Genomic DNA, 23,515 nt, shown 5'->3' with positions numbered 1-23,515 from the left:
CTGCCTTTGGTCTAGTTTGGGCTCGCTCCAATGTGGCTTTCAGAGAAATGGTGTGAGGATGAGATAATGTCTGATTGTGGAGGGAGACTCGGGTGCAGAACGGCAGACAATGACACAGATACATACGATTAGCTGCTCAGCCTCCGAAGGGATGCAGAGTTCAGCACTGAGCAGCGTCACCATGATCACAGGCAGCAGACAGGCTGGGTGGCTGCTTTAAAGGAAGTATGTGTGTGTTTGCCACTTGCAGAATATGTCGATAACATCACAGGAAACAGTAATTTGTGGTAATCTTTTTATGTGGGAGGAGAGACGTGTGAAGCCAGCGGAAGCAAGTATAGATAATCTCTGCATGTATGTTTGTTTCTATGTGTGTGTGTGTGTGTGTGTGTGTGTGTGTGTGGGTGTGTGTGTGTGTGTGTGTGTGTGTGTGTGTGTGTGTGCCAGCTATTCCTCATGTTGTAAGGATGTAAATCTGTTTACACATTCATGTTGTGGGGACTCACCTTCCTTATGGGGACAAAAAGCAAGTCCCCTTCATGTAAATCATTAATTTTAGGGTGAAGACTTGGTTTAAAGTTAAGGTTAGTTTAGGGTTATGTTCTGGTTAGGTTAAAGTTAGAGTAAGGCAAGTGTTGTTTATGATTAAGGTTAGGATAAGTTTTCAAGAAATAAATGTAAGTCAATGTAATGTGGAAACACAATTGTGTGTGTGTGTGTGTGTGTGTGTGTTTGTGTGTGTGCGTGTGTGTGCGTGTGTGTGTTTATAAAACTTCCCTCCGACCTTCCGGTGCCCCTCGTAGTGTTAATGTTTTAATGTTTAATTGAGCTTCACAGAAACAGCGATAATGTCGAGTAAATGGTTAACATCCTACATTTGGATTCCCTCAACTCTAACTCCATTCATTCATATTATGGCAGAAAACTGAGCATTTTCAGTGAACCATTAGATTTATTTTTTAATTACTATTGCAGTAATAATTACTGAAAAGTATAAATAGAATATAACAAATTATACATTTGTAAATATATTCAGTAGTTCAGACAGTTTAACATTTTGAAGACTATTAATTTAATTACTGTTTTGGCATATTTATTGGATTCAAACCCATATTACAGAATATGCACTGGACTTATAGTACACTATGATGTCATCCAAAATATCACTGAGGCTGCACAGTTTAAACACCTCTGTGACCAGGAAACTGTAGTCACACATTCCCAGAGTACATGCATGCAATTGTGTGTGTGTGTGTGTGTGTGTGTGTGTGTGTGTGTGTGTGTGTGTGTGTGTGTGTGTGTGTGTTTGTGTGTGTGTGTGTGTGAATTTTGTATGTATGATTTTGTAGCAGATATGTCACATATTACCAAGAAGTCATGTAGTTGTATCACATATTAACTTACACTTGTTGCACCTGTAGAAAGAGGACAGAAAACTGGAGGAGAGAAAAAGATCTGAAAAGAGAGGAATAGAGTAGGTAGAAGTACAGTAAAGGAGTGTTTTTCCCCACACTGTTGAAGGACCGGCTCTGACTATGTTGGTGCCCTAGACAAGATTTTAAATTGAAGCCCCAAAAGATTTAGATTGGAGCCCCCAAAAAAGTGCAACCTCCAGTCCAAGAACTTGATGTGAATTTGCACTAAAATCGATTGCCACAATGGTACCTCCAGCCCAGACATAATCCTCCCAGTCCTCCAGACAAAAAGGCAAGTGCAGGTCAAGGTGCCAGTCAGTGAGTGTTTGGTGGTATTGCCTGAGGTAGCACATGAAGTTTGGTGGCTGTCGTGTGAAAACAGACTGAATAGTAAGGCTTTGGAAAATCAAATCAGATGAAAATCCATGCAAGTTAATGGGGCAACAGGTAGGAATAACATTAAGAAGCAAGAACTTGTAGACTATGTATTTCCAAAAAACCCACTTCCCACTCATTTGGTGCCCTAGGCGACCGCCTATGTGGCCTTTCATTTAAGCAAAATCATTCTTCATGCCGTCAGAGTGACAAATCTCATCATGTTATACTCTCAACCATATTAAAATTATAACACCAAAAACTGCTGTTAAAGGCTGTTAATCAACATTATTAAAACCTTTGACAACAGTTTGTAAAGTAGAACCACAGAACTTGTGCGTCAGTGATGCCAGCACAAGCCCATAGTGTTTGCATGAAGGATTGATATTTGGGACTATTTTGTTGAGCAATATGTTGTAGTTTTAGTTGTAAATGTTAGCTGAGACAGTTTTTTATAACAAATATGCCCCTTTAATAAGTGGATCTTTTCTGTTCTGGAGCATTATTGTGTAGAGCAGATGTGTTTGGGCAGATATTTTACGATACGTCAAACAATGTTTTTGAATGTAATTTTCACATGAAGCCTATATGGAACTGTACAAAGACTATATACTGTCAGTCATAGAATATTGACTTGCATCTACTTCTGTCTGTGTTTTCGTTGTCTTGAGACAGAAAATAACTTGTTAAAATCCCACATTAAACCTCCACAGCCTCTCTTACTGGCTCAGAAGTGATATAATCAGTTTCAGCTGCTCCGTCTATTTCTTGACAAAATGTTATTTTGTATACAAAATGAATATCCCACAATTTACAGCTCTGTTTAGTTAATTCAATCTTCCTCCTCTCTTTCTCCCCTCTCTCCTTCAGGACTCTGCTGTGACAGGACTGCCTTCTCCAGAATATGCCTTGTCTCCATGGTAACAGGCCTCAGGCAGACCCAGAAAAACATCGGGCCAAACTGGTTTAACATACCTGATCCTGGACAGCAGTGACGAGGATTTTAAAAACAGAAATTCATACATTTAATGTATCCTGATATATTATTAATGTTCAGTATTTCTCCCTGGATTTTAAGTTGTTTTACCACTTAGATGTGGATTCACAGGACCCAGAATGACTAAAATAACCTTAAAAATCAATCATCATGCATCTATTTTAACTTGATGTCATTTTTGAATTTTTTGCTTTCTACCCTCTTGAGATCATGATGCAAAGGACACTTTAAAGGTAAAAAGCTTGCTGTAATTTAAGATTTTCCTGGATAATTATGGCGTGGATATACTCATTCTCCATCAAGGTATCTTAAACTGGGCCACACCAGTTCCAAACTGGTCTAAAAGGAGTCCTCAGTTAGGACCAGGATGCACCAGCTGTTCAGCCAAGTCCTGGGCCAGAGGGATCTGTCCAGAGCAGGAGATCTGTTTTCTCTGGAGGATGCAGAGATCGAAGACTGCCTATCTCAGGCTCTGGACCAGATCAAGGCCATCTCCTGCTCTCCGGTCAGTAGAGATGATGTGACAGGCCTAACCAGCACACGCATAGATTAAATTCATTCAAAATACTGCAGGGCAAATGTCAGTTTAATTTATTATTTATGAGCTTATCCATTATTCATGTTTTTGTCCTTAATTTATCATTGTATCCTTACTGTCAGGACTATTTGACCAACGACAATGACCAGGCAGTGGTGGAGATTTGCATAACACGCATCACCACGGCCATAAGGGAGACGGGCTCCATCGAGCGACACAGCACGGCGCTGGTGGGGCTGTGGGAGTCGTGTCTGGAACATAACCTCACCCCGCAAGGTGAAAACACAGAGGACACACCGCACGCCAAGATAGCCTCTGACATCACCAGCTGTATCCTGCAGGTACACACACACACACACACACACTACATGAACACAACAATAAGTCACGCACAAGGCATTGTTTTTGGTGGTGTGCTCCAGAAAAAAATACTTCTCTTTTTGTTTTGCCTGAAGCACAAACTGTACATACCGTACAGTACATACCTTTACACATACTGTACCTGTTGACACCACTCACATGGTGTTTGCACTTTCCAGCAACATGTCATTGGTTTGTTGATGTCAATGAAAAAACATTTTTCTTTAAATGAAATCTTGTCACAGGTTAAATATGTTTATGAGTTGCATGGCTGGATTACCAGCCGTGCAAAGCGCAACTGTCCAGGGCCCCAAAAGCCCAGATATACTAAATATCAATTGGGTCTGTGTAATTCAATTAATCAAAAAATTGTTAGAAATAGATGAGTTGTGAGTATTTCAACCAAAGAGTAACGTTCTCCTCTAAAACCTCTTGAGTTTATTTAATCTGTAAAACTGTTAGAGGCCTTGAGATAAAACGAATCAGTATATCAGCAATAAAGCATCGATTTGAGTAAGTTATGAAATAAAAATTTGAAATTGAATAGCAAAATATTATTTTTCTTCTTTTCTGTCCCATTAATTATCTTGCAACCCCTCAGATTTATCCTTTAGGGGGTATTCCAGCAAGGCAGATAAAGGAAAATTGTGGTTTATTTCAATAAGTCTCGTTATTTTAAGTGAGAGTTGTGTTACTGTGGCTTATATGATTCCCAGCTCAGTAACCAGGGCAATTTATACCGCAGAACTAGCTTGCTCCATAGTGGGCTAACTGTCAAGCTTAATTTAGCTGTGTGTCAAAGAATTTCCAACAAGCGGAAACAGAATCCCAAAAGATGGATCTGTCAAGTGCCTTTTCGTGCTCTCATCACTTTTGTCAGGTTCGTGTTTGGAAACAGAAGTTCCGACCTTTTACTCACAATGTGACCAAGCATGAATTTACATTTATTTAAAAGCTAAGCATTTATAATTTAAGAAAAGAAAGTTTGCCAAAGTTGTTTTGAAGTTATTTATTCGTTTATTCATTCTGTTCAAGCTGTGAAGACAAAAATACATTATATAATGTCCTGTACCATGACCTTCTGCTGTGTTTAAATCTGTTCTTACATCCTTCTCCAGTTTCTTTATCCCCAACTGCAACTTCTTAATTTTTAACTATACTTGATGTCCAGTTTCTGACTTTCAGTGTCAATAAGCAGTTGACGCTTGTATATCGAACAGACATCCTGTGAAAGAGAAATTGTGTCAAAGAGTAGCTGATTATGTAGTTGGTAATAGCAATATGAATAATTACTTACTTCATTCCTTGCTGAAGTTCTTGTTGTTCCGGTCATGTCCTGCAGCAGGGTGTGTGGTTTTACATAATTTGAAGAATGCAGACACATCCAAAATATAAATAATCTCCTCATCGAAGGCTCTAGAAGAACACTGCAGTTGTTAAAGCAAAAGAAGAAAGGATTGCATAAGATGCATATTGTTTTTACAAAATAAGGACTACTCACACATGGATCAGGAAAGCCTTGGGCATCTTGAGTTGGGGGATCAAGCAGACATATAGTGTCTCCACACACTGAAAGATATAGGCCTACCATTAGTTTTTACCGTTGAGAGACTGATACCTGTTGAGGAAAAGTAATAGACAATACCTTGTACATATTGCTCCCAAGCACCTTTGGGAATGATGTCTGATGAAGTCCCCCCCTCTATTCCCTCTATTAGTGGGCGCCCCCGGTTGTAGCTCAATGCTAGCTCCTCTGTGGGTGTGAGGTCCTCAGGTGGAGGTCCCCCACCAGTGGCAGTGGCATCTGTCTTTTTTTTGATGGCTAAAATGGTGCATATTTACAAATGAGCAACTATTTCAACAAATAAATTTCACATTTCATTATAGGCTACTTACCACTCTGGAAAATGTTTTTACACTTAATTTTCACTTGTTGCCACGTTCTTTTTTTGGCTATTGAGATAGATCCTGTTGAGATGTAACAGAGAAGAATGAAAGTAGGCTAAAGGTTACTAGGTCAGAAAGGCTTGAAACACCTCACCAAATTAGGCTAATTAACAGTACATGCATTGCAGTTATGTCAGCTCTCCTAAATTAGCCTGCACCATCATTTTAAACAAACATCTGATAATATCTAGCCCACTGATAATATAGCCACAATCTTACTTTAGTGACCTGAATGATCATTTATTAACAAATAAACTTAAAACAATAAGTAGGCTACGCATTTAATCTGTCATTAATTTTTTGACAAGCCATCTCCCTCGCCTTGTTAATTGTGGCAGTATTGTCGTTTTTGGTGATGACTCCTTTATATTCTTCATATAGTTCCATCAGCAGGTTTGTTCCACTGCTGAGAAGATCACCGCTCTAGTTTTCACTTCTTTTGGAGACATAGTATCTTCTTTTGACAATCGACTGTTCAGGGCTCCTTATGTACTCCATGCAAGATTGTTCAAGCCCGGTTTGAGTTAACTTTGATAAGACATGGATAAATTGTGTTAATGGAGCGGCTTGAGCCTCAAGTGAATGTCAACGTTCATTCAAACTGAGCTTTTTCAATTCAGCGATGGAATACCCCCAGATCTAAACCAACACATAAACACTAGTTATGCACTTTGTTTTCCAGGGTCTTTTTTATTGTTTGCTTGTATCTTTTCTTAATGCTGCAGATAAAGGTTACAGTTAGCAGTTATAAGTTGAAATGTTTCATCTCTTTATCATGTCAACATTAAACATCAGGTTGAAAGGTATTCTGGGTATTCTGAAGTTAAAGTAGATGAAAAACATTGAGGGAAAGTTGGTACACAAGTACAAATTATAATCATTGAGTATCATAAGTTAATGATACATCTTGCAACATATCCAAAGGTGGGTTTCTGCTTTAAGAGCAACTATATTTTATGTAATCACTGCCAAAGGTCTTTAAAATCTAAATCTAATCTTTCCTTGTCAGACATAAACAGCTGAAAGGCTTAAAAGCAGGAGGAATCTCTCTCCTCCACCTTCTCTCTCTCCTTTTGCCTATTTCCTGTGGGAATGGGAATGTGCGTAATACCACCGTAATGAGACTGATTCTTTAGGAAAGGCGCACACACACACACACACACACACACACACACACACACACGGAGAGGTAAGACGAAAAGCTCTGACAGCAGCTCCTGGCTCTGATGTCCTAACTCCAGCAGTTATCAGGGGATCACTTCTCTCTCTTCCCTTTCTGTCTCTCTCAATCTCTTTTTATCTTGCTTTCATTCCACCCGTTTTCCTGTCTCTTTCTTACCTTCCTTTCCCTCCCGACTATCTTCATCTCTTATCTCCTCTATTCTGGCTTTGACTTCCTGTCATTTTGAATCTACAGATGTACAAACACTCCTCTCACCCTTCCGCTGACGCTCCCCCAGAGAGGAGAGAGGAGAGATGTAGGGAACAAACCGTGTACAGAGGGATATTGTTTGCACGCTGCTTGTCGGCAACACATCCATCCATCCTTGTGTTTATGAGTTGCTTGATCCGAGCGGAGCCTGACATTAAACTGTCTCTCTGTAGTAAATAAATCTATACATTCATACATGAGGAACATGCTAGGGGTCTCCCTACTGACTCTCACCTCACACCCACTGCAGGCAGCATTGACTCTACAGTATATGTTGTGTTTACCACTTTACCATTCAAATGCAGAGTGAGTACAGTGTGTACCTCGTCATATAACTTCATAAGCAATAAGACAGTTAGCTCAAAACTCCATTAATAACACAGTAGGTTGTGCCACAGGTACTGTAGATTCTGCAGTTTTTGTTTTTTTATTTCATGAGTGTTCAAGTGCATTAAAATCAGATGGTGATTAGATATATTAAATTGATTGATTACTGGGAAAACCTTTTTGTGGAAGCGTTGTCTGCACTGACATCATGTGGCAGAAAAGAGGCATGGCAGTTCCATTGACTTCACTACCAATAAGATGTTCAGTATAAGAGTAAAGTCAAAATATGAACACCAAAGCTGCAGACTAAAAGCTGATGAAACAGAGTATCATATTTGACAGCGCGTATGTGTGTGTGTGGTCTGGATGAGATGGATCAGCAATGTTCAAGTTCAAGCAGACCTCAGACTCTCCTGCTGAGGGTGCTAGTGCATTTCAGATCCCCTTCCTCCCACACACGTCTGTAAATGACAAATGACAAACTTCTGCATGGGGCTGCATCCCCAAACACAAATACAACACTCCCTCCTTCCCTTCCTCTCTGTATTTGCATCACATGGAGCGTTTTAAGTTGGTCTTAGCCTGTTTTAATCTGTCACTGTATTCTGTATCTGTATCTGTATCTGTATTGCTTGAGTTACTCATGGCTGTTTGTCTGAAATGACTAAAAATCTATTAAATGGGTAGATAATGAGAAATAAAGGCCAGCACTGTAAAAGCGAGCCCCCTTTGCTGTCTCTTCTCTCTATGGACACATGCAGGATTGGAGAGACCTGGATCCCCATCAAACAAATTCCTGTTTCTGTCAATGTGAGCCGCTCAGTGTCCTCCTGTTCTGTATTGTAGTCATCCTCGATTTGCGAAACAGCCTTTGTCTGTGCATATGAGTTGCATTTCCCAGTTTCTTCCTTTTGGGAACGCTAAAATATGGTTAGTCAGCTTAAAGGATCATACCAGTACATTTTAATGTTTTTGCTCATTTAATCACATTAAAAATACACTTTGCATCACTGCTGATCATTTTGCTTGCTCCTTAAAATGCAAAGAATTACTTACTGTGAAAATGTCTTTCCCTGAATATATAAAGACTGATGTGTCTCTCTCACTTTTATCCCCTCAGAACTACAGTTGTCCTTCGGTCATGGTGCTGGCCGTCCCGGTAGCGGTGCGGTTCCTGCAGAGAGGGAATAAGGAGCTGAGCAGGAACATGTCCAGTTATCTCTCCCTGGCTGCTATAGCCAAGGCTGATCTGCTGGCTGAACACACAGAGGCCATAACACTCAGTGTGCTGGGAGGTAGGAAACATATACGTGCTCATACACACATAGAAAATGATGAATATTTTAATATTTATGCATGCTTTGCATACATATTAACATACATGCACACAAACACATCTGCATAAACAGCATAATCACTGTAATCCATACTGCACTTGATATTGCTGTCAAAAAGGGGGAAGTGAGAAGTAGAGTAAGATGTGCAAACCTTCTAACTACGCTTTGACTGACTTTTGTTCGATATGAATTAGGTTCCCATGTGTTCTTAGCAAGCTTTACCCTTTTAAATCAAATTCTTTGCAATTCCTCCCCACTCCTTTTCTCTCATCTTTCATCTCTCAGTTTTGCTGCCCCAGATAGATACAGATCTTCTTAGACACTTAGGGAAATGTGTGTGGGGGCTTGTGCCTTTTGTGGAGTACAATCTATAAAGAGAAAGAGTGGCGCAGAAAGAGGGAAGCTCTGCATAGGAATGAACATTAACAGGAAACAAGTCTGTCATAGGCACTATTGTTTTTATATAGTTGTTGATGGTGGGTGTGTTGGTTTGGCCTATAGAAATAATACTTTTATGCTCTTACTTTTAGGGTCAGCTTCAGACCGGTAACAATGAAATTAACTGTTTTACTGGAGTGGAAAAATTGATTGCTGTTGTAATCACTAGTTGTAGTAGCAAACCACAGTCTTATCCTCTCATGAGCCGTAGTGAATGCTGTCATAATAATTGCCAGCTCCTTGAGGATTATAATGACGGTAAATAGCAGCTGTTACAAATCATTTGCCTGTTAGCACTTTGATGCAGTGTGGAAATGAATATGTAAGATATTGTGGCGATAAAATGACAATAGCTGTTTGGTTTTGTGCAGTTCGTTTTTGCAGTTCATTCAGTTCATTTTTTCTCTACTTTACTACTTGATCAAAACATATAAAACAGGTTAATTGCTGTTGCATCTCGTCTACACATGTGCTATTGTATTCATGAACTGATGTAACTTTCCCACATATGTCACAAACACAGATTTTGTAAGGCACATAGTTAACAGATCATTTGTTCATTGAGCCCCGCGACAACTCAAGTAAAACAAATGTGTTTTTCCACTGACAAAATAATAAGAATGCAGCTACGTTGTGTGAGGAAGTGCTTCTAAAATCAGAACTGTGATACAAAAATGCTTGAAAAATCCTCCAGGAGTGTAAGATGAAATTATCCTAAGGCATTGATCTGCATCGTTGTCAGTTTCCCTTCTTAACAGTTAAGGTCAAAGATGGAAACCCAGCTGACCCCTGGACAATGGTTAAAGAAAGATATTCCCTGAAACCTTTTTTCTGCCCTTTTAAGACTTTTTTTCAACACATACACTGTTCATGCTCATTAGTAGTTCCCTAAAGAGCTGAAGTTAGCACAGCCTGATGGAGATCTGTTTACCCCCCAGGCTTTTACACACATGTGCACGAACACACACACACACACACAAACAGTGGGGCTTCACTTATTAGAGCACAGAAAACAGTTTACTTCTTCTTTTTCACATAGTGAACATGCTTTTTGCGTGGCTCAGTGTGTATTTACATGTGCAGGTGTTTTTCTCCGTGAATCAATCTGTACTTTTGGCAACATGTTGAACTAACACCTCACACACACACACACATGAATCACACACTAGCACGTGATACTAATCACCTCACACTGCACCAGAGTGAGGCGCCCACCGTGGTGATGCTCCCACCGAGCACATTTTCTGCCAGCAGCTCAGCACATGAAACAGCTTAGCTCTCTGCTGTCTGGTTCGGTTTGCAACTGAAGTTTCGCCAGGTTTTGGGCTTAGAGTGTCAAATAGTTGAAAGACACCTTACACCTTTGTTTCCGAAAAACGTGGGTGAAAATAGAGATAACATCTTGTCCCTGCCAACAGGAAAACCGGAATCAAGTATTTTTCTAATTAGAGTGGCTATATCAGTCCAATGAACGTCAGACTAATTTTTCATTTGGGTCTTGTGTTGAAAGTTCAATGGAAAAGTGTGTTGAGAAACATTTCCTGTAATGGCTGCAATATGCTAAACTCCCCGGTTTTTCTCCAGAAATACAAAGACATTAGATTTCTCATCACATCAAAGTAGCTAATTCTGCTCCATTTGCAAGATATTTAATCTAAAAAAGGATTATGTTTGGGGGCATTTGTATCTAATTGACTAGCTATTATAGTCATCTCCGGTGGTTACTGATATTGTTTGTTCCACCATAGTGCCAAGGCTTCACCTTTTTTGGATTTTGTGACTAAACCAAGGGCAGGATGGTGTCAGTTGACTCCATGCTTCAGATACATGTTTTACTGTTGCAGAACTTATTGCAGGTTTTTTTTTTGTTTGTTTGTTGGTTTCTGAGGCATTACCTTATCTCAGATATACACCCACCTTTTTCCAGATTTGACTTTTCTTTTAAATAAAGTTATATATTTATAGTTAATATTTAGGTTAATATTATTATACTGTGTTTAGCTGTCCAGTGTTTTCTTGGTGTTACTTTGACTGACTCGTCATGCAACTGGGTGTTACGCCAAAGTCAAAGTCAGTTCATTTGATATAGTAGAGAAGCTAACAAAGAAGTCCCACACTGGTTGTAAACAGTGTGTAATATTAATACATTTTATTTGAATATTTCACACTTTTTAGTCCACACACTCCCATCAAGTTGCTGAATGGTCAGCTGAGATTTGGTCATAATATTTTGTTTCAAAACTTTGACTTTCCAATACATTTACGACACTCAAGTTATCACATAATATCACATTACACTATAATCAAACACATTGATACACACAGTCATAAAGAAAACTGGTCCCTGTTTCTGTGCGTGGAAAAATGAGAAGAATGAGAAAAAGGAGAAAGAGGAGGAAAAGATTGGATAGAAAGAAAGTTGTTTGCAAATATGCACTAAAGCTCCCAGTGGCTGTGATCCAGCTTGACAGGAGGTGATGAACTGATGGTGGGCCTTATTAAAACTGGAATATGACACACACACACACACACATGCGCACACACACACTGAGAGTGGAGCGAGGATGAAAGGGAACAAGGCTTGAGGGCTTTATTATAAAAAGTTCAGATTTATGTTTCCTTGGGTAGTTTTTAATGCAGCTATGGCAGTTTCAAATTTTTTACCCCCTACTGCAACTCACTGCTGTGGCTCATCCACTTCGCTCTGAACGTTTCACCCTCATGTTGCGTTTTAACAATCCTGGACCCTCTAACAGCTCTCTTCTTCCCGTTGGAACCTCAACATAAACACAGCACAACATAAACACAAGACTGCAAACACACGTAAGCATCCAGAAACGTGTGCATACACATGCAGCTCATGGAAGCAATAACAGATGACCTCTCCGTCTCTCCCAGCAGCAATCTGTTCAGGAAGTGAGCTGATGTAATGGGGGTTTGGGTGAGGGTGACGATGGAGGGTGTGATGCGTTGGTTAAACAAGTATGTGTGTCCGATACTAAAGCCTGAACTGCACAGTGAGGTTCATGACGGATGTGTGTGTGTTTACTAGTTAAAGGAAGCCAGCAGGTTTTATGTGAAAGTTTTACAGCCTGCTACAGTAAGCCACAACAGGGCTCAGCCATTTTTTAAATGTCACACACACACACACACACACTCACAGCTGTACCTGCACACAGACACATATGGCATTGCTGTGGCCCCATACAGGGCTTTAGAGCCAAGAGTTCCTTCCTTTTCTAAGTAAAACCTGATATCTTAAGGTAACAGTAAAATTTGGAATGAGTCATCTGTCAATGTTATACCTCTTTTTTGGCTCCCCCGCTGCGAAACATATGTAGTTACTGTATTCTTTCTTGTAAGGTTTAGAGAAGGCAAAATGAGGAAAGTTGGAGGGGTGAAAGATGACATTTCTATTCCGTAACACGTCACAGCGGTTGTAGCTGCAGGAGAAACCTATGATATATCACAAATGGGCCTGAATGTGCCACAATAAACTATAAACATATGTTAGCAGCAAACAACTTGCATTTCATTCATTCGTCTTCTCATTGTCAGACTATTTTGATCACAATGATGTAAAATATAGTGCATAAGGGAGTCTTTATATTGTATACCTTGAATTATTATTGTGTCTACAGATGGGTGAAACATGAAAATAATTCACTTTAAAGGAAAAAGCAACGCACAGTTGTTCCACCATAAGCCTCCAGAACAGCATCAGCGCTCCTCAACATAGATGAACACCATTCCTCCTCATTCCATGTTTTCATCATGATGTCGGCTCAAAATTTCCAATATATGTTCATTTGGGTTGAGATCCCGTGACCATGAGCATATGATTCACATTATTTTCATACTTATTAAACCATTCAGTGAGCCCTTGGACAGGTGCATTGTCAACCTGGGGTAGAATTGTTTCATGGTAAGATAAAGGGGATCATTTGGAACATTTTAATGATTTGCAGTGATTTTTATCTCTCACATGTCACTAAGAATTATCTGATGATAATTTCGTAATTGTGTCGCACTCGCATCTGCATACATTATGATTCTCCACTTCTATATGTGCTTTTCTGTGAGTGACCATAAATGACAGTTAAGGTATATTGTTATACTGTTGATTCAGTGCACAGTAATGTCTACAGTTTGCTAGTATTAGCTAACATTAGTGACCAAGGCTGTAGCAGTAAACCCCCCCAAGTGTATTGGAATGAGAAAAGGTTCATTGTATTGCTTATGAATTTAACTTTTCATTTGTAAGTATTATTTCTGCTTTAAAAGGAAAAGAAAAATACCAAACTCTTCCAAAACACTCAGCAAAAACAAAGCTGAGTGACAAAGACATAGAAAAGAAGACGTACTACAAAGAAATAAGACGTACATAAAAAGAGAAAATACTATTCTTGTTGAAAGGCTGTGAGCAGGAGTTCACCTCACTTTTAGCCACAAAGTGAAAGATTGTCTTAATAAGATTTTGAAAATGAAAGAAATTAAAACACTGATTATCCAACAAGGGAATATATTCTAACTTGAAATCTTTATTCATACATCACTCTCCATTCATCCAACCATGTTATGTAAAATATATTTATGTACAAAATACATTCATTTTCACCTGTTAACATCATTAACAAGAACAACAAAAGCAATGTACAGTATAATACAAGACAGCTCAATTCATAAAAGATTAGACTGTGTAAACATTGTCCTCAGTTTTTTTTTTATCAGATTCATAAAAACAATGTCAATCTCAAATAACAAATATAACAATTATACTCTTATTGCTTAATGCAGTATCAAAAAAGGAGACAAACATATATTACCCTACTTTTAAATGCAAACTACTGAAAAACTAACAAAGCAGAAATAAAATTATATAACTCATATGAATGTAAACATGTCGATGATTATAAGTTTGGTCTTAAAAAAGCTTTAAAAGCGTTCACAAATTTAAGAAATTAGTAATAATAATAATAAAACACTAAGTTGCTAAAATCATTTCTACAACTTTCTTTGAAGCTATTTCTACAGTTACTAGTTGGCCATGCTTGAAAGGAAGCAAGTACAGCAGTTTTCAGTCTCACAAGTGTTTGATAGATCATATGTTGCGCTGCACATCACATTACAAAACGTTTTTAACATTTCTAACATTAGTATGGTACCTCTGCTTTCAGCTGTAACAGGGATAGCTGTCTAGTCTTCAATTTCTAATAATTATACCTACAAGACCGCAAAGGTAGGAAAGCTAATACTTTATGGCGAAACAGGTTTTGCATTGAAAATAGATTACCTACACTCGCTGTTTCTGTACAAATCTAGATAGAAAGAGGGGGAAAAGGCATTGTTACTCTAAAAAAATACATCACTCTACAATTACAAGATAATCTCTTAACTGTCTGTGACCTCTTATTTTCTTCTCCTGCATGGCTGTCCGGTGATTACTCCTGTTTACTGGCTCAGAACCACGTTCACTTTAACAATAGACTCTTTGTCTTTCTTGCACTTTAATTAAGTCTTTGGTAAATGCTGCTTTCTGCATCACATTTCCTGCTACAATGCAAGTTTACTAAGCTGAATGTACGTCAGTGTTGGAGTGTGCGTGTCACAGAGTGCAGCGCGTGTTTGTTATGGCCTCAGTTCAAAAGGTTATGTTAGAAAAATAAACTTCAGTCTCTCATAGCATTGGCTTACTCTCAATCAAATGTGACACTTCCGGGAGAGTTCATTGCAGCATTTCAGTTCATGGTAATGAAAGTGACGAAGATGATGAGGAACGAGACAATCTTGATAGCAACACAATTGTTAAAACATCAAACTATGGGGACAAAGATGATAATGAAAAAGCAAGCAGTTGTTTCCTCAGTTTTGGCATGAAAGCTTATTACGATGTTGCTGATGTTCACGATGACGATGACTATGATGATGCTGATGAGTCTGTTAGTTGATGAACTGAGCACCTCCATGTGGCACCATCTCTGTCACGCCCCATGCCACTATGTTCCCCCTCTGCTCGCAGCCCTGGCCCTCCTGCAAAGCCAGCTGGGAGATCTCTTCCTCTGACAGCATCTTGTCCCACATGTTCACTCCTGTCATCTTTCCTGCGAATGCCAGCTTGGGATCGAACCCTGCCTCAAACCCTGGCACCACGTTCCCGCTGCTTGGAGACAGAGGGCAGCAGCCGTTCCTTTCTTGCCCCAGCTGGAGCGAGCCTCCGTCGGGTAAGACGTGTCCCTCAGCCACTCCGGGTGTGGAGGCCACCTTTTTCCCACCTGCCCACAGGGATGCCAGGCCCTGCTTGGAGGACCAAGCTCCACACAGGTGGATCCATTCCGATGCCCTTGACGGGTTCACCACACCCCGTGCCTCCACCAGGTGAGCCTCTCCTCCAATGGTCAACAGGACCGAGGTTTGGCCGAGCAGCAGCTGGATCTCATATGGGTTCCGACGGTTGCCATAGGTGAACAGCACGGTTTTATTGGAGATGGTGGTGGGCTTCACCCACAGGCAGACGGTGAAGGAAGACAGTGAAAGAGGGACGTCTGGTATGACAGAAGTGTAGATGCGACGGGAACGCATGGGGAAGAGAAGCGCCATCTCACAACCTATGCAACAAGAAGTAGTAGAGGTCATTGTCACTAAATAAGAATCATCTCATGCAACTTAGTTTGTCTGAGAAATGACAACTAAAATGTGCAGGTCACTGACAACAGGATAGAAATTATTTCAAGTGTACCCATCTTAAACAGTTGCTGGATGTCCTAATAATAATATAAAATAGTTTGAAGTATGTCCTTAACTCCTACAACTTAACAGTTCTTTTCAGATATATTGATCATATTCTGAGGTAATAATAATAATAATATGCCTTTATGCAGATGTGAAATCAACTTTGATAACTATAGCATCTTTAACACAGCACAGTTGATTCAAAGAATGTTACTGAAACAGTGACAAAGAGAATAAAATGCATGAAGCTGAAAGTAAAAAAAAAAAAAAAACATGCACTCAATCAATAACAACAAATCAGTTTTAACTTTAACCAGCAAGAATAGATTAAGATGTCTTGGTGGTGCCAGCGTAAAGACTTACAGGAGTCAAAAATGATTTAAGTTGATTGAAACTGGGTTTTGTATTTACTCGTTTATCAAACGCAAGTGCTAGATAAAACATCACTCCTACATTTTCTACATATAATTATTTCAACATTATTATCATTCAGCAGAAGGTTTTGTTATGTTTGTTTATTTAAAAGGGGAGATAAAGTTGGATGCTAACAACATAACAATAAAAAGAAATTGGGCCTGATATTGAACCCTGGGTATCTCCGCATGAAATAAGGGTTGAGGATGAGACTCAGAGTTTGTTGCTGTATAAGAGAGATACACTATCCATTAACTGGGGCTGTGCAACATAGATTGGAAAATTGTAAACATTAAGTTCTACAGATGCTTCTCAAGCCACATGATGCACTCTCCTCAATGTGGCCACACTGAAAGCTTTTTTGAAAAGGTGCATCTGGTGGCAGCATTGGATATATAAGTCGGGTTGAATGAGAGACAGTTGTGCCTCAGTTTATATGAGATCATGAATCATGGAGAGTTTCTTTCCTGCCCCGCCAACACACAAACACACTTCCCTCTTGGGTCATCTGATTCATTGGATTTCACTCCTTTTCTTGTTCTTCCCTGTTTTTACACATTGAAAATACTCACTCACAATCAGTCCCTTTCAAACTCTGAGTGAAGCCTTTATGGGCCATTTAACCTCCATTACTCAATACAAAGTACAGTAAATGCATTTTGTGCAGAAGAGCTCTGTTGGAGGTATGAACTTGAGTGTTTGTGTGTATGCAAACATTTCAAACATTTAAGTTAAAATGTGGAAAGCTTATCGTCCCAAAATGCGTCATTCACTTTACAGATTCATTCATTGTCTTTAAAGTGTTTTTTTTTTTCTCCACTCAACTCTCTGGCTCGGTCTGCTTTCCCTCTCTTCCTCTCTCTCTCTTCTCAGCTGCCCTCCCGTTAGCAGACACACTCCTTCCCTACTAAAACTGGAGATTCCAAATATTGATGTTACATTTGTCTCAGGTTTCTGCCACTCAGAAAATAATGGTGAAAAAAGGCATTTTGAACATGCCAAGTGTGTGTGCTCATGATAGTTCCCATCTGGTTCTGCTTTTCCAGGGTGCTTTGGTGTGGTTTTTGTGGTGAGTGGCTAATGATTACACCTCCCTCTGGTCAGTATGTAGGCTAGATTTACATGTATGGCCTGTAAAGGTGTCTGTGCATGTGTGTGTGTGCATGCTGGGGTTGCAGAAATGAGTGATATAACCTATAATGTTTCTTTTTTTTTGTTTTGTTTTAACTTGATTAATCAGTTCATAGGAAGTTGTCTCAATGAAATTACTTGGAACAAAACCTGTTCCAAGTTGTCTTACTCATGCTGACTCACATAACTTACAATATTATTAGTCAGTTTCTTTTTCAGGATTGGACTGTATACCAGGGTAGTAGCTGTTCTTGAAATAGATCTGAGAATAATTTCCGTCAGTCCAGTAGGAGTTCTGTCCAAAGACTGTGGTTGTGTATTATCCTTATCTTTATGTTTAAATATCTGTTAATGCAAATAGCTGAAGGGAAGGCAAATGTTTAGTTTGATGGATGAATTTCCAGTCCCCCTGAGCTGAGACTTTAACCTAGATTCTTTTTTATTGAGTGATGACTCACCAAAATGTGTTGATAATAAATTTTAAACAAAGCATCGTACATCCGACCCCATACCTGCCCACTAGCATGTCTTCTCCAAAGTTTGACTTGGCCATATCAACAGAGAATCATGTTAGTAAGTGAAGGGAAAAGGATAGGTTGTTACTTGAGGAGAATAACACGCCTGGAGAAAGAAAGAATAGGTGGAAAAGGTATTTAGGACAAACGCAAGCTGCATTATTAGTCGTTGAATGCTCAGAAGGCCTGACAGGGGGCGTCTCATTCTTCTACTTGAAGCATGACCTGAATGTGTCAACGCAGGAAAAAACTGAGGGTGGAAGGTTGTTTGGGTGGCACTCTTGAGAGAAGTCAAGACAAATACAAAGAAACAGACACAGGATGACACAGAGACTGCTGAGGTGAGAGAAAGATGAGAAGTTTGATATCTTACCTGCAGGTAGGTATCTTTGCCTCGATGACCTCAGCACCTCCTGGAGCTCCACTCTTGTCTCTTGCAGCGCAGCCAGCACCCCTTCCAGAGCCACCTCTCGTGATGTGACCTCCTGCTCCCGGTGCCCAGCCCGTCCACCCTCTGGAAGCTGGAATCCTGTTTTTGAACTCATCCCCATCCCGGCTCCTGGGCTGGTTAAGCAGCTGGTCTCCAGCTTGGCAAGTCGGGACGCTTGCGTTCGTGCTGCAGAGAGAAGCTGCTGTAGCATCGCCTCCAGGTGGTTTGAATTCCCGACAGAATTCCCACTGGCAGCAGCAGCAGCAGCAGCAGCAGCAGCAGAAGCCTGATCTCCCTGTTTGAGGCGCTCCAGGGTTTCTCTGAGACGGGCCTCCACCTGCAGGGCCATCCTTCTTCCTGCTGTCTCCACCGCAACCCCACAGGAGCCACCGTACTGGGCTACAAACCTGACCAAAAGAACCAATGTAAACGATCTGCTGGAGGATCTGAAGAATCTTATTAATTTAACCCTATAAACGAGATTCTTTAACACTAGAATTTAGCCTGAAATCAATCTCATATTTCCATTTACATTATAAAAAACTGGATGAATTCAGTGTACTGGTCTTAAGTATGCTTAAGTTGGCGGGGAGCGCAACTATCATAAAAACAGACCATCATCGCTATGACTACTTATTCATTCATTCAGTCCAACCAACCTCAGCATTTCGCCACGCAGCGACCCCATCTCCACCTTGACGATGTCATCGGCATACTGAAGCAGCATGGTCTCCCTCATCTGACTGTTCTCCAGCATCGAGAAGATTTTGTCCCATTTGGTCAGGTCTGGAGAACTGCAAGGGGCTACACTCGGTGTGGCTGGAGACAGGGATGGTGGAAAGAGAGAGAGAGAGAGAGAAAAAAAACACCTTTATATTCTGCCCTTACTACAGAAGATCGATGGAGAAGTGAACGTCAGATGTGCAGAGTTGAACATACTATGACTCCTTCAACTGTGAGAGCAACTTTAAGGTCATAATTTAAAGAAAAAAGACAGAAAATTCTGTGTTTTTTTTCAGTCAAGTCAAGATAAAATGGAGATATTTGGTTGAGTGGCAGGTAAAATGAAGAGCAAAGGTGATACAAAAGAGGAAGTCAACTTGTCAGGACAGAGATAAGAACGTGAGAATGAAATAGGACAATCGACTCTTAGATCAAAAGCTGTGGCTGCTGCTTTTCCTGCGAGATCATCCGGCTTTCTGTGTGAACAAGGAGAAAGAGGTAAGGAAAAGGAAAGGGAAGACCTGGTGAGAGATAACAGGAATAAAGAGAAACATGGGGGAGGACCACAGATCAAAACAATCCGGGAGTGAGAATAGCTGTCACACTGTTTTGATTAACTTTTAAGCCTCTCAAACTCTGTTTATACCTGCAAAAGTATTCTGGTGAGGTATTATCACAGGACTGCAGGTTTTGTTTTGGCTGCCTGTCCCCGAGGTTCAAAGTAAATTAAGCAGAAGGGTAATCATGCTCCCTCGGCTTGGAGGTTACTGTGGAGTGACTTACTAAATTAAAAAAAACTTAGGTCAGACAGAAGTTTATAAATTATTTTGATGGCTCTGTGAGTGAAGTGTAAAAAATGAGAAGGAAATTATTATTTTTATCTCTTTTCTTTGACCCTGTGGAGTACTGTGGACCTGATACTCCAAAGTAAATTCTGCTACTGCTCCTCTCATTTTAATTGGATTACTGTACTACTGTACACATTAAATGGTACTCATTTTTTAGAGTCTGACTGCCTGTCTAAGTTTTATTGGTTAAAATGTATCTACTGTTCTTCAGTGAATGAATGAATGAGTTTTTATGTCTTTTGAAAAAGACGAAACACCCTTCAGGGTTATAAGACACCATCCAAGTAGTACATATACAAATTAATATTATTTAAGTTTTATATATCTGCCATATGTTTTTAGCCTGTTATTCTCCTTAAAATGACCTCTCTCATGTTGCCCTCATTAATTCAAATTCCTCTCTGAGATTCAGAGAATGGAGCAGGTCAGAAGCAATGAGCTGTGTCTTCCTCCAGGCTTTGACCTCTGCCCTTCCTCACATACCTGCACACTCACTGTACTTAACTCACGTGACTTACTTTTTCTCTTTTATCCAGGAAGCCAATTATGGGTTTTTTTGTGTGTGTGTGTGTTTATTTCTTTCTGCCCTTCTTGCTCCCACTATCTCATGCTTTTGGCAGGCATAAACAAACTGGCATGTTTTCACTACCTCTTTTTCTCTACAGTGCTGTAATATGTGCGTGATTGTATTGTTATTTTTTCAAGCCACTCTCGTAGTTGCCTTCTTCAATCAGCTTTAATCACATTGCAGGCTGCACTGCCCAGAGCAACATGTTAACTGTTGGTGCTGCAATTATACCTCCTGCCGGGTTTAAAACAACAAACAAATGCAAAATGTAATCTGTGAGACCCACACACACACACACACTCATGCACTCACCCACTCTTTTACACACGCATTCTTGTCTCTCTCAAACATTCACTCTGTATTATACCTCACAAAGAAATAGCGATGCTTTCCAAAACAGCTGAGAGAAGAATGTCATAATGATACAGCGTTTCTGTGATTGGTGACCAGTCATTCATGCTGTAATATGTGTTGGTCCTGGTTGGCAGCTGAAAAAAAGCCCTTTGCTTTTCTGGCTCAGCATATTCTTTGATGCTGCTGGTCTCATACACAAACTCTGCCTCTGCCAGCAGTCTGTATACAGTACAGGCTCTGGTACTTCTTTCTGTCTATCTCTGTATTTCAAGCGGATTTTTCAGCACCACAAAGACAAAATTTACTCCAAGAGAACAAGACAACTAACAGCCGTGACTCTCTCAATCAAAAAGCAGCAACATTATCACTGATATCATACAAATGAATCTCTTAATTAGTAGATAAATGTAATTAAATTCACTAAACCAAACCACCAACCCTTCAAATGTCTTTTCCTCTCTGTTTCTCTGCTGTATTATTGGACTGTAACTGCAACAGCTTTGCGTTTGTTCCTTTTACTTCTGTTTCTCATCCATCTCTCCTACTTTCTTCATTTTAAAGTCTCTGCTTTTACAGTATACGTGTGACGTGAGATCATTGCCAAGCATGTCAGATGTCGATTTTCACCGTATGACAGTGACCATCTAAGGACATTTAATCTAATGTCCTGATCTTACTTCTCACACTAAAGCAAGCATCAACACTGAAGAAATTGATTTCACGCTGAATTTAATTAAATTACAACTGTGGTCATATATCGCAGTCATATAAGCCTTATGTTACAACACACACAGATACGATTTAACACTTACGTTCTGGCGTCTCTCCCTCTGTGATTTCATTGTAGTAGGTGTCAGCATAGTTGACCTCGATATCATCCTCATAGGCGAGAGCCAGACACACACACACCGACAGCACACACACTGCCTGGGGGAGCCTCCACCGAAACATGCTGCTGCTGGTGCTGCCGACTGAGTGTGTGAGTGTGTGAAAGAGTGAGAGAAATGTATGTATGTTTGTGAGGATGAATGAGTGTTTTCTGGTGAGTTTAAGGTCCGCTCCTCTGTCTACCTGCTTGTCTTTACCTATGTGTGTGTGTGTACATGTGAGAGAAGGCTTCAGTCAGGTTGTGTGTTTTATTTGTCTGTGCTGCTTTTATCTGTCTGTCTCACTGTCTACAGCGCTGCAGGTCCACCACTCTCTTTTTCAACCCCTCACTCCCTCATACAGTATTGGTCCCTCCTCCCTAATGACTCTCCCCCTCTCCCTCTCTCTCTCTCTCTCTCTCTCTCTCTCTCTCTCTCTCTCTCTATCCCATTCTCTCGTTAAATGCTGAGCAATCCTTTGGCAGGAAGCCTGGCAGTGTAGAATACAACCAGAGTGACTCACACAAACTCTCTCCCACAGACACACACACACATTTGTATTACTATACAGTATTTATAAGAACTTCTCATTGATTTTACTGTAGTTATCTATAAACTCTTCTCTTCTACTCAGTCATGGATGCCTATTCTTAAAGGATAATTCACATTTACTACAAATTGAATCTTATGGCCATCATTTTTGGGAGCATCTTGTGCCTTTAATTAAAGAGCTAGATAGTGGAGAGATGACGGGAAAAGAGCAAAAAGAGAAGAGAAATGACGACAAGACCCAAAGCGGGGACACCACAGCCATGATGGGGACCCCACTTTGACCATCGTCTTTATCAGTTATGACAACAATATACAAACCAAAGTAATCGGTCAGGAAGGAGGTCAACATCACTATAGAAAATCTGACACAAGCAGTCAGAAAATCAGTCAGGTTGTACACAAACCAACAATTTAGTCAGATTATCTAAATCACTTTATTTGCAGGTAAAACTGAAAGTATGCACACCTGAAATATTGGTTATCACCCTTTATTGCTCAGGAGTTCATTACGTCAAAGTTGAAACTAGTTAGCTGGTCGATAAAATATATATTTATATTTTAAAACTAACATTTTGGGTAATTTTTCCGTTCACTTTTGTCTCCTCTCCCAAATGAGTTTGGTTCAACTGGGACTTTGTTCAAATCCTGCGTGATTGTTTCACTGCTCGTATTTCTTGCTCTGTTGGACTAGCAATGTTCCCACTTTTCCACATCTCAGAAATTACTGTACATTAGGGACTACAATGTTATCATTACCCATAGCTAAAACTACAAAAATAAGATCTGAGTCATAATAAAACAGAATTATTCTTAACCCTAAACTGCTCTAACCCCAAACTGTCTTTGATCCTGATTTCTTACATTTAACAGTAAAACCCTGTTAAACCCCATTATTACACAAAATTATACATTCAAACACATCAGAAAATGTTCTTTGAGTAAATGAAGAAATGTTAGGAAACATCTTAAAATGTCTGTCCTTGTGAAAACATTTGGCTCTCACAAGTATAGAGATGGAAGAGCAGTGCCCCGGCTTGCGAGCGAGGCGGTGAGTAATGCGTCGTTGGAGGTAGCCTGCATGTCGTAATCAGATATAACTGTAGCTCCTGCGACTCACAGAGAGAGAGAAAGAGAGAGAAGAGGGAAAAGGTAATGGAAGGGGGTGGAAGCAGGGAAGATAAACTTTCCTGATTTCTGCCCCATGCAGAGATGGTTGGTT

The 23,515-nt window shown here is 40.0% G+C and overlaps 2 protein-coding genes across 10 annotated transcripts in view; one reads left to right on the top strand and one right to left on the bottom strand.

Annotated features, from left to right (window-relative positions):
- Positions 1-23,515, top strand: part of veph1 (ventricular zone expressed PH domain-containing 1) — a 94,394-nt gene that overhangs the window by 9,076 nt on the left and 61,803 nt on the right. For 8 of the 9 annotated variants that reach the window (XM_042414596.1, XM_042414598.1, XM_042414599.1 and 5 more), the window contains exons 2-4: positions 2,661-3,292; positions 3,448-3,666; positions 8,512-8,686. In XM_042414596.1, the coding sequence (XP_042270530.1) occupies positions 3,155-3,292; positions 3,448-3,666; positions 8,512-8,686 (532 nt within the window). In that variant the 5' untranslated portion in view covers positions 2,661-3,154. The remainder of the gene's footprint in view (positions 1-2,660; positions 3,293-3,447; positions 3,667-8,511; positions 8,687-23,515) is intronic. The other variant, XM_042414597.1, reaches the window with a different exon arrangement.
- ptx3a (pentraxin 3, long a) lies at positions 14,180-21,925 on the bottom strand. Its single transcript, XM_042414605.1, has 4 exons — positions 21,691-21,925; positions 19,045-19,204; positions 18,329-18,792; positions 14,180-15,771 (listed from the first exon to the last, which is right to left on the bottom strand). The coding sequence occupies exons 1-4, from the start codon at positions 21,827-21,829 to the stop codon at positions 15,107-15,109; spliced, it is 1,428 nt and encodes a 475-aa protein (XP_042270539.1). The 5' UTR covers positions 21,830-21,925; the 3' UTR covers positions 14,180-15,106.

The sequence above is a fragment of the Thunnus maccoyii genome, chromosome 6, assembly GCF_910596095.1.
Source record: "Thunnus maccoyii chromosome 6, fThuMac1.1, whole genome shotgun sequence".
Classification (NCBI taxonomy): Eukaryota; Metazoa; Chordata; class Actinopteri; order Scombriformes; family Scombridae; genus Thunnus; species Thunnus maccoyii.
Note: the sequence above shows the minus strand (reverse complement) of the source record. Positions and strands in the feature narration are given on the sequence as shown.

What these genes read in the sequence shown, in the direction of transcription:
- ptx3a (XM_042414605.1), bottom strand. Translation starts at nt 21,829, where the DNA reads ATGTTTCGGTGGAGGCTCCCCCAGGCAGTGTGTGTGCTGTCGGTGTGT. An exon ending in CTGCGTGGCGAAATGCTGAG is followed by an intron (nt 18,793 to 19,044) that starts GTTGGTTGGACT and finishes TCTTTTGGTCAG; the next exon opens with GTTTGTAGCCCAGTACGGTG. An exon ending in GCAAAGATACCTACCTGCAG is followed by an intron (nt 15,772 to 18,328) that starts GTAAGATATCAA and finishes CTTGTTGCATAG; the next exon opens with GTTGTGAGATGGCGCTTCTC.